This window comes from Sphaerodactylus townsendi, linkage group LG07 (genome assembly GCF_021028975.2).
Source record: "Sphaerodactylus townsendi isolate TG3544 linkage group LG07, MPM_Stown_v2.3, whole genome shotgun sequence".
NCBI lineage: Eukaryota > Metazoa > Chordata > Lepidosauria > Squamata > Sphaerodactylidae > Sphaerodactylus > Sphaerodactylus townsendi.
In genome coordinates, this window is record NC_059431.1 from 44313827 (window position 1) to 44331778 (window position 17952).

At 39.4% G+C, this 17952-nt stretch overlaps 1 protein-coding gene across 1 annotated transcript in view; it reads left to right on the top strand.

The window, feature by feature from the left end:
- Positions 1 to 17952, top strand: part of ADGRV1 (adhesion G protein-coupled receptor V1) — a 301407-nt gene that overhangs the window by 80985 nt on the left and 202470 nt on the right. The window contains exons 32-42 of the mRNA XM_048504356.1: positions 669 to 850; positions 1514 to 2319; positions 2746 to 2955; positions 4428 to 4558; positions 5792 to 5891; positions 7264 to 7443; positions 8077 to 8240; positions 9159 to 9252; positions 15303 to 15381; positions 16130 to 16268; positions 16755 to 16896. Of these exons, the coding sequence (XP_048360313.1) occupies positions 669 to 850; positions 1514 to 2319; positions 2746 to 2955; positions 4428 to 4558; positions 5792 to 5891; positions 7264 to 7443; positions 8077 to 8240; positions 9159 to 9252; positions 15303 to 15381; positions 16130 to 16268; positions 16755 to 16896 (2227 nt within the window). The remainder of the gene's footprint in view (positions 1 to 668; positions 851 to 1513; positions 2320 to 2745; positions 2956 to 4427; positions 4559 to 5791; positions 5892 to 7263; positions 7444 to 8076; positions 8241 to 9158; positions 9253 to 15302; positions 15382 to 16129; positions 16269 to 16754; positions 16897 to 17952) is intronic.

The following is a 17952-nucleotide window of genomic DNA, read 5'->3' on the forward strand; positions in this document are numbered from 1 at the left end:
TACGGGTAATAATTAATGATAGGTTGCACATGAAAATAAATGCTAGGGAATAATAAATGCAGTTTGCAGATATATTGTTTCATACACTGCGGCTTTAAATCTGGTGATGCCATACACGAACATACACGACGCTGCTTTAGGCTGAACCAGACTATCTGTTCATTAAGGTTAGTACTGTCTATTCTGACTTTCAGTCAGACCAGGGACTTAAGCAGGGGTCTTTCACATCAACTACTACCTGGTCCTTTTAACAGGAGTTGCCAGAGACTGAACTTGGGACCTTTTGAATCCAACACAGAGGCTCACCCCCTCTTAGATTTCATATCATGAATTTCAGGAATAGTTAATCTTTGATATGGAAAGTTTGGAGGTAAATTTGGCATAACAGCAGCAATAAACACTCCCTAGGTACAAGAAGCAAACCATATTTTAGTCCCTGACCAAATTTCAGTAAGTGCTGCTTCTAATAATGAGCCTCTTAGGCTCTGTCTAGTAGCTACTAAGATGTACTATGTATGTTTGTCTGTAAAGGCTGAATTGAATCCCTTGTTTGTTCGGCGTAAGCTAATAAAAATAAACATAACTTGGAGATGTTTGCCAAAGGTTATATACTACTGGATCCAATTGTTCATTTCATAACAAAATTATGTGGCTGATACATTTTTCAGATTATCAAAGTGGAATTAACTCAGGCTTCCAATGGAGGTACTATTGGGCCAGATAGAGTGGCAAATGTTATTATTCCTGCCAATGACAATCCATATGGTACAGTGTGCCTTCAGCGTTCCATGTACCGAGTTCAAGAACCATTGGAGAGAAGCTCAGTTGCAAATATAACCGTGATGAGAAGGTATGTTTAATAGCTTAGTTTTTTTTATTTTAAACTGTGTTGTTTGTAATCTGTTATTTTGTCTTTGATTATGGGGAAAGATTCGTGATTTTTACTCATTAATTTAAGAATCTTATTAGTGGCAGTTGGACAATATTCCTCACTTAATGGAAGATAACAACTGGATCCTACTATAAATCAGCCTATGGTTCCTATGTAGTACAATGGCAAAGTTTTATGATGACAGATTAACTATGTAGCTTTATAGCAGTAGTATAGTTATGGAGTTAGAGTGAATCCTTAGTCTATTTATGTTGCTCATTTCTCTCTTTCACCAGCTACGTTGGTTGTCCCTTTATTTTGTTTATTAAATTATTGCGCCTGTGAGCTTCTAGTGAAGTATGTGATTCTTCCCCACCTCTTTGAGACAGATTTTTTTTCTGGGGGGTGGGTGGGTAATGACTTGCCCAACGTCATTCACTACATTTGTTTGACTGTATTGACTGTATTACTCACCATTGCCCCTTTCCTGCCCCTTTTTGGGTTTTCGTTGCCTCAGAATTTTCTGGTTTGAAGTGTTTGAACATTCTTAAAAGTTGGCAACTGTTTTTGCAATATTTGCTTTCCCTAATACACAGATTCCAACTTTATAATTAGCCTTCTTTTCTTGCTTATAATTTCTAGTGGTGGAAGATTTGGTCAACTGCAGATTTTCTATAGTACTTCTGAAATTGATGTTGTGGCTCTTGCAGTAGAACAAGGTTTGGATGTGCTGTCCTATTATGAAGCCCCTATGCAAGGAACACCTGACCCAACACAGCTGATTAAAGTGAATGTTTCCTTAACAAGTGATTCATTGTACACATGTGGAACACTGTGCCTGAAAGAACGTGCATGTTCAGCCTTTTCCTTTTCCAGTGCCTTTGGTTCATGCTTTTGGGCAGCAGTGTTGAGTGGCCCAGTAACCAACAATTCAGGATTCTGGACATACAAGAAAAATCTTACCTCTACATCCACACTCTTCAGTACACAAGCAGTTGCCAATAGTGACTACGAATCTGTTATGGAGCAATGGGTAATAATGGCAGAACATGCAGAGTTTGTTAATCTCACAGTTAACATTCTTCCTGATGATTTTCCTGAACTGGATGAGAAATTCACTTTATCTCTGTTAAAAGTTGAACTGATAAACATCTCTGCCAGTGCTGTAAATCAGCCATCCATAGGACAGCCAAATATGTCTACTGTTGTCGTACTAATGAATGGGGATGCCTTCGGTGTATTTGTTATCTACAGCATCAGTCCCAATACAACTGAGAATGGTCTATATGTGAAAGTTCAAGAATGGCCTCTGAACACTGTGCAGTTGGTGATACATAGAACAGATGGTAGCCTGGGACAGGTTTTCGTGGAGTGGAGCATAATTGGTGGTACAGCTACCCCACATCTAGATTTCATAGGTGAAGGAGAGATTCTGATTTTTGCTGAAGGTAAGGAATTTGCGAGATTACAAGATAGCATGTTGGACCTGTCATTATCCTGCAGGGCAACCTCAGAAAGGCAAGGGCTGAGGCCTGCCTAAAACAAAGAGTGAGGGAGCAAGTTATGTCATAAGCATTTATTTGATGTTTGCAGTCCATAAACCATAGCTTTGTAGCCCATGATTGTGCAGCATCCAAAAACAATGGCCTAAAAGGTTAAAGAGAGTGCATATGACCAATCAGCAAAAGAAAATAAAGGGAAATTTATAATGAATGTTATGAACTGAGTGTTCTGTTTTCATAAGTGTTTGCCTGTAGGAAACTCATTGGCTTATTTCGTTTCAGTGTCTTTTCTACCAATCTGATTAAGTTACAGATAAATCACATGTAGTAGTACTGCGTTCGCATAGTGTTGTGCCCTATTTCTCTTGACAGGTGAAACAAAGAAGGCAGTAACGCTGACCATTTTAGATGATTCTGAACCAGAGGATGATGAAAGCATTATAATCAGTTTGACCCACACTGAAGGTGGCAGCCGTATTCTTCCAAGCTCTGACACTGTCATGGTGGTTATTCTAGCCAATGACAACGTGGCAGGAGTTCTTAGTTTTCAGACAGTTTCAAGATCTGTTATTGGACATGAAGGTGGGTTCTCTCCATATTTGCTTCTCTTACTCTGTGTGCAATTAATCCCAAATGGGTACAGGGGGCCACCATTACTGTGGTGATGGGCGGGGGGAGATACCGTGTTAGGAGGCAGAGGAGATACATTAAAAGGATATTGAATGTATTAAATCTATCACTCCTTCTAGTCTGCCTCCCACCCAGTAGTTTTTGGGGATGCCTGCCAGCTGACCTGTCGCTGTGGTGGTGCTACTATTGAATGCCAGGTCAGTCCAGAATAAAACATCTTTCATTAATGACTTGATCCTGGATGAGGGGGCTGTCCTGGTGTGAATTACTGACATTTGGATGGGGGAGCTTGGAGGACCTGATCTTGTCTAGCTTTGCAACCCCTCCCCCACACAGATTACTCAATCCAGATTGGTGTGAAGAAGAGGGGGAGTCACTGTAATCCATAAAACCTCCATCCCTCTTGCAAGGTAGTTGGTCCATGTGGTGGCTGGATTTGAGAATTTGTTCTTGCTGTTGAGCCATGGAGGTAAAGTAGGTTTGCTGCTGGTATACTGTCCACCTTGTTGCCCAGCAACTTTCCTGTCCAAACTGGCTGAGGTGGTCTGAGATGTGGTTTAGAGGCCCCTGCCACAGTTATGTGGGGGCTGGAGGTGGATTTCAACATTCATGCTGAGACTAGCCTCACTTGGCCAGATCAGTTTTTTATAGCCCCTATGACAGCTAAGGGTCTGTTTCAATTTGTGACTGGCCCAACTCATGCAACCAAGCACATACCCTTGATTTAGTCTTTGTCAAAGAATGTGGTATTATTAGAATAGCTGATGATAAGTGTGTTATCATGGACCAATAATTTCCTGGTAAGGTTTGGATTTGCAGTGCCTGGTGTAACATTCTGCAGCAATGCTATGTGTCAATAGATGTATATTTCTTGCTGTTGAACTGTTTTAGGAATTAACATAAGACAGCTAGTACATACAGCATTTACTATTTTTTCTAGTCTGCAAAACTGGAGAGGGTCTTTCTGCATAATCTGATTTTTTTTCCAATTCTCATCATGCATTTTTAAATATCTTTTCACTAGTTTCTAAAATATAAATAATGAAAGATTTTTAAAAGTCTTGACATTTGGACAAGATGGTTTACTTTCACTGAAATAGCCCACTTAGCTGGATCCCTGAAGTAAAGCCTTTTATAAATACACAGTATGGTTTTGCTTTTGAGGAATGTTACTGTGCTTGTTTTATTTGTTGCATTGCATGCCTCAAACACCAGGGTTCTATATGAGTAAAACAAGTAATGGTGAAAATTCACCAGGAACTTCTTAGGTGCATATTCTATTGAAATTACTTAAACCTAGTTGAGAATATATTGGTGTATTTGAGTAAGTTCCATTGGTTGTAGTAGAGATTGCTCAGGAGACATTTCTGCTCAGATATCTGCCAAAAAGCTCAGTTAATGTTGTGTTGTGTTTTCTTTCTTAGGAGAATTGTTGCCATTTCATGTGCGAAGAACTGCCCCAGGAGCTGGAAATTGTACTGTAGATTGGAAAATTGTTGGCCGCCATGCAGAACAAACTTTTGAAAATGTTTCTGGTGTGATATTTTTTCCGGAGGTAATCAAAGCCATCTATGTCTCATTAACATTAAAAGAAAGAGGGAATGGTCATGTCTGCAATTGAGCAGAGGATAGCGGAAATTAATTTCCAAGAGCAGAATTTATTTCCTTATCTGAATTATTTACTCATTATTTAAGAGCAACATGCAAAGATCTTTAGCAGGTCAAGGAGGGAATAAAGTAAATGTTACCTGTTGAGTCCCATATTAATGCCTACAGAATATCACTGAGCTTTCAAGGCTTCGGGAGCCTTGTCCTGACTTCAACCCATGTCCAGGGACATATCCTCTGATTCTTCCCCCCGCCCACACACACAGCAGAACAGCCCTCCTGACTGAGGGAATTACTCATCTCTGGGGGACTGAAGCCAGGACAAGCCAGGAGACAATGTCCTCAGGGGGTCACACTGCTGTGCCTGGCCTGGCTGCAAATAGCAGGAATGCACCTGGGTCTGAAGCCAGTGAAGACTTCCAGCTGGGGAAGAATGCTGCTAGTGCAGCCACTCAAAGCAGCTCTGGACTATCAGGAGGCTGGCAGGAAGGCAAGCAAGACGCTGCCACATCTGACCTCCCCACTGAGGACCCCCCCATCTCAGAAGAAGGCTGGAGGAGCTGGGCACCTTCACTAGAAGACAGTTGCCCTGAGAGGGATTGTAGGTGGATGGGAAGATTGATGAGGAAGTGGGAGGGAGCTGGCAAACTCTGGCAGGGCTGGAAGCAGGAAGCAGTGTGGCCTGGCAGCACACAGGACTATGCAGGAATGCTGGTCAGGACAGGGAGGGCCCGGGTGCGGGAGCATGATTTATGGAGGATTGCTAGTGGGGAGGATGAAGGCTGAAGAGGATAAAGGCTGTCAGGCCCATATGGCTGGGGAAGAAGTGGTTGAGCTGACAGGGGGAGGCTGGAGGCCATAATTGAAGACTAGAATCCACAGAGTGAGGTCAGTCCACATCTGAGACCAAAGGAAGGACCTGACAGCCATGGCCACTGGAGGCAAGTGAGGGGTGACACCAGGGGTGATGATGGACCCCCCCCCCCATCTGCAGTAAGAATGGGTAGAGTTATTCAGCTCTGCTCTCTCTTCTGTTGCACAGGATACTGCACCAGATGGGCTATGACAGATGATAGAATCATTTATGATTATTTGTAATGAAACTGAAGATTGATTATTATTCATAGTTTATATTACTTTATTGAGTGACAACTCACCAATTCCTCACTTTAAATTACAGGGATCACTGAATGCAACGTTTTATGTTCACCTGCTAGATGACCATATTCCAGAAGAAAAGGAAGAATATCAAGTAATCCTGCATAATGTTAGAACTCAAGGTAATATATTGGAGAAACTCAAAGGTTTGGGCTGCTCTAGGTCTGGACCACATGTGCACGCTAGGCCTCTACTACTGAACAGCTGGTTTGCAGCTGAACGTGTCAAACAGTTGAAAAGTATTGTGTTTGAGGTCATGTGAGGTGAAATGGAAGATCTGCCTGTTGTGTTGGATTTATCCAGGTATGTTATCATTAGATGCTATGGTCATCTAGTTTGTGATGTGCATGTGTCCACATGATCATTTTCACATTCTTGCTGTATCATCCAGCACAGTTTGCCTCACGGATTCCCAAATCACATGGAAAGATTCTATGCCAGTGTCTTAACATTTGTGAAAAATATAATATGTACATTGCATGCATTTTGAAGAGAGATACAAAGCGAAAGATCACACAAGGCACCTGCAATTTTTAACACTGAAAAATACATATACATTTAAAAATAAATAACTTTTCCTAATATGGACCCTTCTTGTCAGCCCAGCCCATTCTGAATTGGGGGAAATATCCTCTAGTATTCAGATGTGGCTAAGAATGAGCTCACTGGGAGACTAGTCCTTCACTCTGCTGCCATCAATGCCCCTTTGCTTTTGTACCCAAATTTATCTTGTCACAGTAGCACAAGCAATGAGGCAGAATACTGACTGGGTCTTCCATTCAATTCAAGAATGTTGGCAATACTCGGGGACCTTGGACTCATAAGAAAATATTTGTTCTTGAGGATCCCTGGAACCTTTACTAGGGACACCTTGACATTTGGAATGCTGTCATGGCTATTTCATGGCTTAATGAGGGTTCAATTGTGAGGTTGCCTATTACTACTAGATACCTTTGAGTGACTGGAAAAAGATTCAGGAGCTCACAGAAGTTTGAGAGAAGTGCTCAGGTCCTATTGTGCATCTGCTGGGGGTTCAGTGGGGGCACAAATACGGTCAAAAATATAGGTCAATTATTTAAAAAATAAATAAGTTTTATTTCAAACCCATTCAGTTCTAAACTGGGGAAGCCAATTGCTCATTACTTCTGATGTTAAATTTCATAATCTTTTAAGACATATGTGACTCCGATTGCATGCATATGATGCTGAAATAGAGTTTGCAATCAAGAGTTGGCAATGCTGAAGCATTCTGCCTTCATCTACCTTATATTGCATTTTCTTTCAAAGCATTGCTAGTGGACAAAAAACGAAGCCATATGTTTCTTTGAATGCAAACGAGTATGTTGCACCCTATGTTGTGTTGTATTCATTTGTCCTTTCTCATTAAATCAAATTATCTTCAGGAAAACATTCTACATGGTGTTGTGGCAATTACAATACAGTTCAGCAAATGACCATTCTACTTTTAACATGACGTACTGATTTCTTTTTCAGGGGTTAGTTCTGCTGGAGCCGCTGTGTTAGACAACCAAGGTTATGAAGCTGTTTTGACAGTAGAGGCTAGTGATGAGCCACATGGAGTTCTGAGTTTTTCTGCTTCATCTAGAGTTGTATTTGTCCAAGAAGAAAATAAAACTGTTCAGCTTTTCATTAACAGAGAATTTGGATCGCTAGGTTTGTATATGAGGAACAATATGTGTTTTAGGCTAATTTTACATAGCTACTTCTTTTTCGTAGCATTATTTCCCCCTAAAGGTATTCAGCTGAGATTTCTAATTCACATTACTTGCTTGGGAAGTTACACTGCCATGCAAAGGAATACATCAGTCTTCTTGTGTGATTAAAAAATGAAATTGACTAAGATTCTCAGTGGCCAATAAAGTCTTGGTCAGTTTCCTTCTCAAGCTATTGAGAGAGCAGTCAGTGTATTAGTTTGGAAAACAGAGTGGCAAGTTCTTTGATCTGCTGATTGGAAATTCCATGAATTGGCATCCAGTCTGAGCAGTCCGAAAGTCTGATCTGATGATGAAATACAATTATCTGAGATTTTTCCCTATTTTTAATATAAATTAGGGCAATTGCAGGTGATAATGTTGGTACATTTTGATTGTGACCAAGTAGATTAGATTCAAATTAGTAATTCTTTCATAGATCTAAGATTAAAAGTAAATATTTTTATTTTTCTTTGTGTCCTGTCTGTTTCCTGTCTAGAACCATTAAAATTCTTCCATTCTCTTACTTTTTATATGTCTTGATTACAATTACTCATTTGAATTTTAAAAACAAATTTTATTGCACAATTACCAGGTATTATCAATGTTACCTATGCAACAGTCCCAGGATTGCTTCGTTTAAAGAATCAGACAGAAATGACGTTGGCTGACCCAGGAGCTGATTACATAGCAGTGTTGGGATCGTTGCTGTTAGGAGAAGGTGAAACATCAGCTACCATAAATGTTACCATTCAGGATGTAAGTCATAATTCTGTTCAACCCAGAAAAAAATATTTTTAGATTTTGATGAATGCAGGCTATATGTCATAATTGTAAAATGCATTCATTTAATTTTTGATTTCTATATATTTTAATTGGTGCATGGAGATAATTCTAGAATGATTTTTGCTGGAATGGTAATCTCAGAAAGCCCAGATAGTTTTTTTTAACTGGTTCGTTAATTTAAGAACTTACTGTGCAATCCAAAAGGGGGAGGCTGAAGACACATTGGAAGAGGCAGAAGCGTTGCACACGGGTCCGTGCCACCAGCACCTTGCAAACAGGCATAAATGCTGGCGTCGAGGGACTTACCTCAGCGGCTGGCCACTGCTGCAAATGCCAGCACCGGCATGGATGTGTGCATTCCGGGGCTCTTCCTAGAGGCAGAGCCAACTTTAACCAGCCCCCAAAGGACTTCTGGCCTGGGAATGCACAGATTTACAACACCAAAAAACAGGAATAAGTCATTTTCCACTATGAATTCATGGTTCTGTTATTTTTAAAATTTAACAGTTATACATTGATTATATTAAAATCTAGCCAGCTTCCTTTAAGGTAACTAAAATCAATTATTCTTTGTGATAAAGGTTAACAAATTGTGTGAGTCCTTTATTTTTTACTCTGGACTTTTTGCCAACAGGTAACAAGTCAGATCCAGTTTTATGAGAATGGAATACAAATCAGTTCTGTTTGCTCAATTAATAGTGCTGGATATACTTCAATATCTGCAATTATTTGTTAACTGTCTTGCAAAAGCAGAAATGCAAGCTGGTATTCACTTACGTTCATGTAATGCAAGCTAATGCTGTCTTTTTAGTGGATTTACCCTTGTACGGAACTGTACACTGCCTGGAGAAATCTTCAGCCTGATAAAAGAAAAAAAATTATCTTTTGCAGGATGATGTACCAGAGATGCAAGAATTCTTCCTGGTTAATTTAACATCTGTTGAACTCATCATAAATCCTTTGACATCTACTCCTCCCAGACTTGGTATAAATTTCATATCAGCACAGTATTCACTGATTATTTATGTGGAGTAACATACAAAACATATGATGTAATACCTTTTCTTGGACTAACTTCAGTACAAATAGGTTTTTCTTTTACTTTCAATATGCAACCTTTCAAGAGGCTCTTCTTTAGGAGAAATAAAACTTTATGAGAAAAAATTATGTAATTGACATTCAGAACAGATAAATAAGATGCCAGAAGGCAAAGGTCAAAACCATGGTCTCTTTCCCTACCTCGAAGCAGCTCCAAATTTCAGATCACTTAATCAGAACTCTTCATCAGCTTTTCAAGTTTTAATTTATCTTCCTATATCTGTTGATATTGTTACACTATATTTCACATGAAGATTTTAGTAGATTGTATATTCCTCCACCACAGAACAAAGCATGCTGAACCTTCTTTGTCCTAGTACCAACCTAGCCCTGCTCCTCCCACCCATTTGAAAATAAAAATGCATTTTGGCATAAATGCTCTTGTATCAAAGTACCATGTTCAGTAATGCACAAAATAATAGTTTTGACAGGCAGTGTGAGCAAATGAATGAATTCTGATATTCATTCAGGATTATATTCTAACTAATGCGAGAGCATACAGTTTTCTCAACCACTGCACCTCAACTGACTGAACTAACATCTTTATGCGAAATGTAGTAATGCTTTTTTTCCCCTAATGATGTTAGTAGTGGAATGCCTGCTGGATAAAATTTCTGTCACCATGTTGTGTTAAGGAAATGTAGTATACACACAATTAATGTTTCCTTTTTCACCTCCTTTCTTTGCATGCTTGTAGATATGCCAGAGTTAATGTATTACAAGTTTAAAGGTAAAAGCAAAAATTAATGTTAATTTGCCCAGTTTGAGATATATATTCTAGAAATTGTAGAGGTAATGCTTAACTGTATAGTTAGATTTCCCTAGCTTCCTTTTCAGTGTTCAGTGGCAATACAGTGTTTGCTGCGTTCAAAATCAATGAACCCATACACTTTTTGGATTAATTTTTAATATCACGTTGGATGTTTTTTGACAAAATAGTTATATAAATCACTTATTCCAATAGCGAAGTCAACCAAATCTTTGGATACTTAAATGTGGTGACTAGAGCTGTGAACAGGCAAAACACATATTTCTACAAACCTAAAAAGTGTCCCAGGTTTAAAACATAATGTGAAATCTAAAAAAGAAAATACACTGGTGGGGGGGGGGGGGTGTTAAAAAACCCCAAATTGATAAACTTCTTTGCTAACCTTTGTATTGACAAAAAGGCAATCATGGATTTGGTTGCTCCTCATAAAATAAATTAGTTTATTCAGGTTATATGCTGCTCTTCCCATTATGGATTTAGGATGGCTTCCAATATAGAGAACAACAAAATCATATATTAACATAGTTTAAATCAATGGCATAAACAATCTACTCTTAAATATTGAAGTACCAAAAACTTTGCATCTCAATCAGTGAAATAGAAACCACAGGAAAAAATGGGGGGAGAAAGAGGGAGGCCTTTTGATGGTAAAGGAACCACAACTACCTCCATCATATGCCTGGTGGTACAGCAGTCTTAGAGGCTTGCAATTGTACTCAGTTCTCCAATTTCATGTCTTCTCCCTTTCTGTTTTCCCATTAGGATGTTTTTGAACCCAGTCATTCTGTTCTCTTCTTTCCCTTCTGCTTTTTCCAAGTGCTAGAGAGTGTGTTTCTGTGGGCCTTCCAGGAGTCCACATGTATGTTTGTAGCCAATTCCCAGCTGTTTTTCCCCATTTCTCCCATTCCTAAGTTTCTCTTAAGAAAACAGACATCGTCCTACCCCAGTTCAAGGATTGACACCGACCTTGAACCACCTCAGTTCTGATCATGTCACCTTTCTAATCAGTTCTGTGATGATTAGGAATGTTGTTAAGTGCTTCAGAGTTACAGCTTAACATGTTCAACAAAGTGGGTGTTCAGCTTTGAGAAGAAATCTATAAATGCATATTCTGAGAAAGAATGGTAACAGGGTGAACATGGGTTTCTTTTTGGTGTCGATTTGTGAGAGAGTGACAGTAGATGTGGGAGAGTGAGAGAGAAGGAATGATGGGGTAGAGGACAGATAAAGATTGTGTGTGATGCTAGGCAATGGGGCAGGGAGAGAGAAAGAGGGGCAGCAGGGTTTGCGGCATGAACATGAGAACAACACTGGCACGCATTAAGGAAGAATGAAAGAGTAACAGTAGGTGTTGGATGGAGAAAGAGAAAGGGATAATGGGATGTGAAACAGAGCAAAAGAGAAAATGGAACACTAAGGCTGTTTCTGCACGGCCGAAAAACAGCGCCCTAGGGACAGGAAAAACACCATCCCTGGGCGCTGTTCACACAGCTGGCGCTGCTGCATCACAGCAGTGCCATGCTGGCCCCCCTCCCCCAACCAGCATGAAAACTCCGCTTTTGAAACTCACTCCCTGGGCGAGTTTTTTCAAAAGTGGTGTCTGCCCACCAGTGCAGTGCGAAGCGCACTGGCCTGGGGGTGCCGCTTTTGGCCCCTCTGGTGTTCCTTTTCACCTACCTCTTTTCCCTGTGCAGCTCTGGAAGGCTGGAGGGACATGTCCACGCTGCCCTCTGACACCTGGAGATCAGAGAGCAGCATGGGCATGTCCCTCCAGCCTTCCAGAGCTACGCAAGGAGGAGAGGTAGGTGAATGGGATGACTCTACGGGTCGCAGTAGCTTTGGCGCTGCCCACATGAGACCATGTGAACATGCAAAAACGGCCTAAGAGAGATACAGTCAGGGAAGTTATGGTGGGGAGAAGGCTGGTAGCAAAGGTGGAGGGAGGGGAATGGAATGGCAGCTCCTGCAAGTTTTTTCTGCAGGTGCCCACTTGTTGTATAATAATAATAATAATAATAATAATAATAATAATAATAATAATAATAATAATAATAATAATAATAAATACACCGATACATTACAACTTCCTAGGCTTTTGGATGAGGCTCAAATTGTAATGAAGGCCAGCAACCAGCTAAAGATCTGGCAGCTGTGAAATCTACAACAACAACAATAATAATTTTATTATTAACATCTGTCAAATTCAGAAGGCAGCCCTGCTGGGATCCGCACAAATACTACGCCGATACATTACAACTTCCTAGGCCTCTGGGTGAAGCTTGAATTGTAACGAAGGCCAACAACCAGCTAAAGATCTGGCAGTTGTGAAATCTACAATAATAATAATAATAATAATAATAATAATAATAATAATAATAATAATAATAATAATAATCCCAAGTGCAGATTCTGCAAGGAAGCAGACAAAACAATAGATCACATACTTAGCTGCTGCAAGAAGATCACGCAGACGGATTACAAGCAGAGGCATAATACTGTTGCTCAGATGATTCACTGGAACTTGTGCCACAACTACCATCTGCCCTTGACAAAGAACTGGTGGAATCACAAACCTGAAAAGGTCACTGAAAATGAACACGTAAAACTACTCTGAGACTTCTTAATTTAGACTGACAAAGTTTTGGAACACAATACTCCTGATCTCACGATTGTGGGAAAAAAGAAAGTGTGGATAGTTGATGTTGCAATACCTGGTGACAGCAGAATTGATGAGAAGCAACTGGAAAAACTTACATGATACGAGGATTTAAGGATTGAACTACAAAGACTCTGGCACAAACCAGTAAAGGTGGTCTCAGTGGTGATCGGCACACTGGGTGCAGTGCCTAAAGACCGTGGACGGCACTTAAAAACAATGGGCGCTGACAAGATCACCATATGTCAGCTGCAAAAGGCCACCCTACTCGGCTCTGCACGCATTATTCGTCGATACGTCACACAGTCCTAGATGCTTGGGAAGTGTCCGACATGTGGTTTAATACAAAATCCAACATAGTGATCTTGTTTGCTGTTTTTGTATCAATAAAATAATCATCATCATCATCATCATCATCCTCCCCGGAGATCTGGAGGCAGGCCCTGGAAATCTGGAGGCAGGGGCTTACTGCAAGTACAGCCAACAGTGGAAGAGGAGAAGCATGCACTGGCCAATTATGTGAAGGAAAGTCAAGAACAGGCATTGATTGAAGTGAAGAACAGACATCTGCTTCAAACCCAGAAAACCAAACAAGAATACAGAAAAAATGTGATTAAAATGAGGACTGAAAGCTGGCACAACAAAGCACTGCACGGCCAATTTCTGGAGAAAATCAAAGACAAGGTGGATAACGAAAAGACCTGGCTGTGGTTAACAACTGGAACTCTGAAAAAGAAAACGGAATCCCTGATTTTAGCCGCCCAAGAGCAAGCCATCAGAACAAATTCAATCAAGGCCAAAATCGAAAAATCCTCAGATGATGCAAAATGCAGATTGTGCAAAGAAGCTGATGAAACTGTAGATCATGTCCTCAGCTGCTGCAAAAAGATTGCCCAGACTTAGTACAAACAGAGACACAACTCAGTGGCCAAGATGATCCACTGGAACTTATGCAAGAATTACAACATAAGAACAGCTAAGAACTGCTGGGAACATTGTCCAGAGAAAGTAATGGAAAATGAGAAGGTCAAGGTCCTGTGGGACTTTCGAATCCAAATGGACAAAGTGTTGAAACACAATACACCAGACATCACCGTGATCGAGGACAAGAAAGTGACCATCATCAACATAGCAGTCCCCGGTGATAGCAGGGTCATTGAAAAAGAACACAAGAAGGTCACTAGATACCGCGATTTGAAAATTGAGCTTCAGCGTCTATGGCACAGACCAGCTGAGGTTGTCCCAGTGGTAATCGGCACGCTGGGCGCCATCCCAAAAACACTAGGGCAGCACTTAAAACATCTTCAAATTGACAAAATTAACATCTGTCAAATTCAGAAGGCAGCCCTGCTGGGATCCGCACAAATACTATGCCGATACATTACAACTTCCTAGGCCTCTGGGTGAGGCTCAAATTGTAATGAAAGCCAACAACCAGCTAAAGATCTGGCAGCTGTGAAATCTATAATAATAATAATAATAATAATAATAATAATAATAATAATAATAATAATAATAATAATAATAATACTTCAAGTACTCTGTTGCAATTCCTGGTGACAGAAGGATTGATGAGAAGCAACTGGAAAAACTTACACGATATGAGGATTTAAGGATTGAACTACAAAGACTCTGGCACAAACCAGTAAAGGTGGTCCCAGTGGTGATCGGCACACTGGGTGCAGTGCCTAAAGATCTTGAACGGCACTTAAAAACAATTGGCGCTGACAAAAATCACCATATGTCAGCTGCAAAAGGCCACCCTACTCGGCTCTGCACGCATTATTCGTCGATACATCACACAGTCCTAGATGCTTGGGAAGTGTCCGACGTGTGATGTAATACAAAATCCAGCATATTGATCTTGTTTGCTATGTATAACTGTTTTGTATCAATAATAATAATACTTCAAGTACTCAAAGCTTTAGCGATACTGGGCTGAATCAAAATTCTGCTTTCTACCAGTGGAAGGAATGTAATTTCCACTGCTGTAGATTCCCTCTTAACTTCCCTGTGCATTTCCTGAGGATCTCCAGAAGCAGTGTTTGGGAAGCTAAGTGGCTGCAATGGGAGAAGGAAAGCAATAAGTTTTCACTCCACTGGCTGATGTGCCTTCCATCAGCATAAAACAGTGGATTCAATCAACTGTTCCTTGTGTGTATACACAGTAGCCCTGTTCACCAGGTACAGTGAACTCACATGCGGTCTGTTTACAGTGTGTGAACTTGACTGTTGTTTATACATGCTCTGAATAATTCTCACATTATATTCAATGCATGCACAGTTGAAAGTGTGATTTAAACCCCATATTTATCCAGGTACTGACCCCACTTTTTATTTGTAAACTAAATGTGCATTGACTCTTTCTTAGTAACAGATGGACCATGTACATGCGGGATATGCATATTTCACTGTAATGTGTGTATGCAGCTGATACTTCTAAGTTAATTGATAGCCAATCCTAGAATAGTACTAAAAGTATAATAATGCACAATTTGTAATCCTGTTTTAGATGTAGATGGCTTGACAGCACAGATTATTATTGATGCTAATGATGGTGCAAGAGGAGTAATTGCCTGGCAAACAACAAAGTAAGTCTCATCTTCCAGTAGGATATCCTACTGTTTTTCAGTTGCTTGAGAATTTAACTATTTCCTGAAATTGTACAAGCACAACAATGCACATATAGTCTAGGTGAAAGATAAAATTCAGAAGTCCATGCACACGCACCAGTGTATCCACATTTTGTTCAAGAACCATTTCAGAATCAGCTTCCCCTGCAAATTTTCAAACTACAGTACTGCAAGGACACAGGGAAGATAGTGCTGTCATAGGAAAGTACACACACAACTTCCATATGGATATCCAATTATTGCAACTTCCGTCTATCGATACTGAACTGTTTGAAACTTCAGTGTCTCTGTACTTACACAAATTTATTAAAAACCAAAAAAAAGTGCAAACCAGCTCTGCAGATGTCTGTTGCCATTCAGCACGAACTCGACACACTGGGTGATCCGGTCTTGTCTGATAGGTACTTTCAAACAAGCAAGTTTGACTATGTAACCCACTGGTGGCAAAATTCACAGCATCACTACCTGAGAAGTTGGAAAGCTGTGCCAGTCAGAATAAACAATACTGGTCTAGATACATTGTAGTACAGTCTATCTAGTGTCATAGTTTTCATCCAGTATTTTATGTCCTTTTCCAGTTAGTAGTTATAGGCGATCTCTTCAAAATGTATAAAAATATAAGTTTTGTCTTTGAAATGTCTGAATAATTTCAGCATTTAATACCTGTAAATCATGTAATGAGATTCATTTCCTCTCTTTTTTTTAGTTTTGAAATTAATGAACTGAATGTAAGTTTGACAGCAGTTGCATTTCGAGATAGAGGGTCTTATGGGAATGTGTCATTGTTCTTGTATGCTCAGAATCTGGAAGCACAGCTAGGACTGGATTTTTACATTGCCTCAAGGGTAAGAACAAGTGATAATACAATACCGCTCACCATAAGAGCAGTCAGCTGTTGGTTTAGATAACTTGATTCAGTGAGAAATCAGCTAATATTCTTAATCTGAGGAATTCATAAATAGTAGAATGTGGAGGAGGAAGAAGGAGAAAGAGTCAGCTTCCTTAGCCCAGTGGAAGATTCCGTTCAGTTTTGAATTTTTTTAATACATAGTCAAAATCTGTTATATTTTTATTGCTTTTAATTACTGTCAAAGGCTTTCACGGCCAGAATCACTGGGGTGTTGTGTGTTTTCCAGGCTGTATGGCCATGTTCTAGTAGCATTTTCTCCTGATGCTTCGCCTGCGTCTGTGGCTGGCATCTTCAGAGGATCTTTTAATTACTGTCACATAGTTGGTTTATAAGAGTTGCCTCAGATTTAAAGCACTGAATTTGAAAATGTATATTATGATTTGTATTTCTGAGCTACCATGCCAATATGTTTCATTACTAGACTCTTTCCTTTGCTGATGGCGAAAGATATAAATATGTTAATGTTGTGATTTTTGATGATGAGATTCCTGAAGGGGATGAGAGATTCCAGCTAATTTTAACAAACCCATCTCTTGGACTGGAGTTAGGAGAAAACACAACAGGTAACACAGTTATTCTTGAAGCTCTATTTTGTGTAGAATTATATTCTAGATATCATAATTAGTTGCAGTGGATAATTATTTTAGTTCAAGATCCCAAAATTCCTACATGAGCATGATATAATAATTTGGAACAAAAGCACATTACTAAGCAATTAGTTGTTTTGTTTTCAATAAAATAATTATTGATATAGACAGTGACATTCCTTATCTCATATTCTAAGTGATTTAATAATTCCTCACTATTAGCTACATTATTCTTTGTGTATCCCATGAAATGTAACTGGGTCATAATGTTAAGCAAAACAGTGTATACTGAATTTCTCTTTAGTTGTTACATTGAACAGTACAGTACATTATGTATTTCACCTTATACACCATAGTAAATGTAAGTACTTCATGCAGTGTTTAATTCCACTGTTTATCTGGAGCAATGCTGCCAGTATATTCAAACTAATGACTCCAGTTCTTAAACTCAGGATTCTGTGATTCCTGTAATTCAGCTACTTTTCACTGATTTAAGGTCATTTCCCTTTAGATCTGACATTTTGGAAACATTTCAAATTTATATTGTGTTATGACATGTTGCTAGTAAACACAAATCCATATGCCACACTAATAGATAGCAGTTTGAAACCAGTCTAGTCAGAATCCTAGTCAAATCTATTCAGTGAAACTTACTCTCAGGAAAGTGTTGGAAAAGTGATAGTGTATTAAGTTTGTGTCTCATAACAAACTTAAAGATTTTAATTATTTTCCTTGGTTTTTTGAAATCAGTAGGCCTTAATTTCCCATAGTCATTATTAGTATTAGTTGTTTTGCTAGAAATCTGATGAAGTTTATTGCAACTCTTTACCCATAGTGTTTACAAAAAGAAGCACTATAGGGTACAGTTTTTAATGTAAATTCAGTGGAACTGTTATTGCATAGGTTAAAGAGGCAAGAAGCACTCCATGGTATATTGTTTTAAAACAGTGGTTCTATGTTTTTAAATTATTCCAATTGTCTGCATCTAATTTGGTTTCTTGGGCTAATTTATATTGAAAGTTTTTGTGAAAT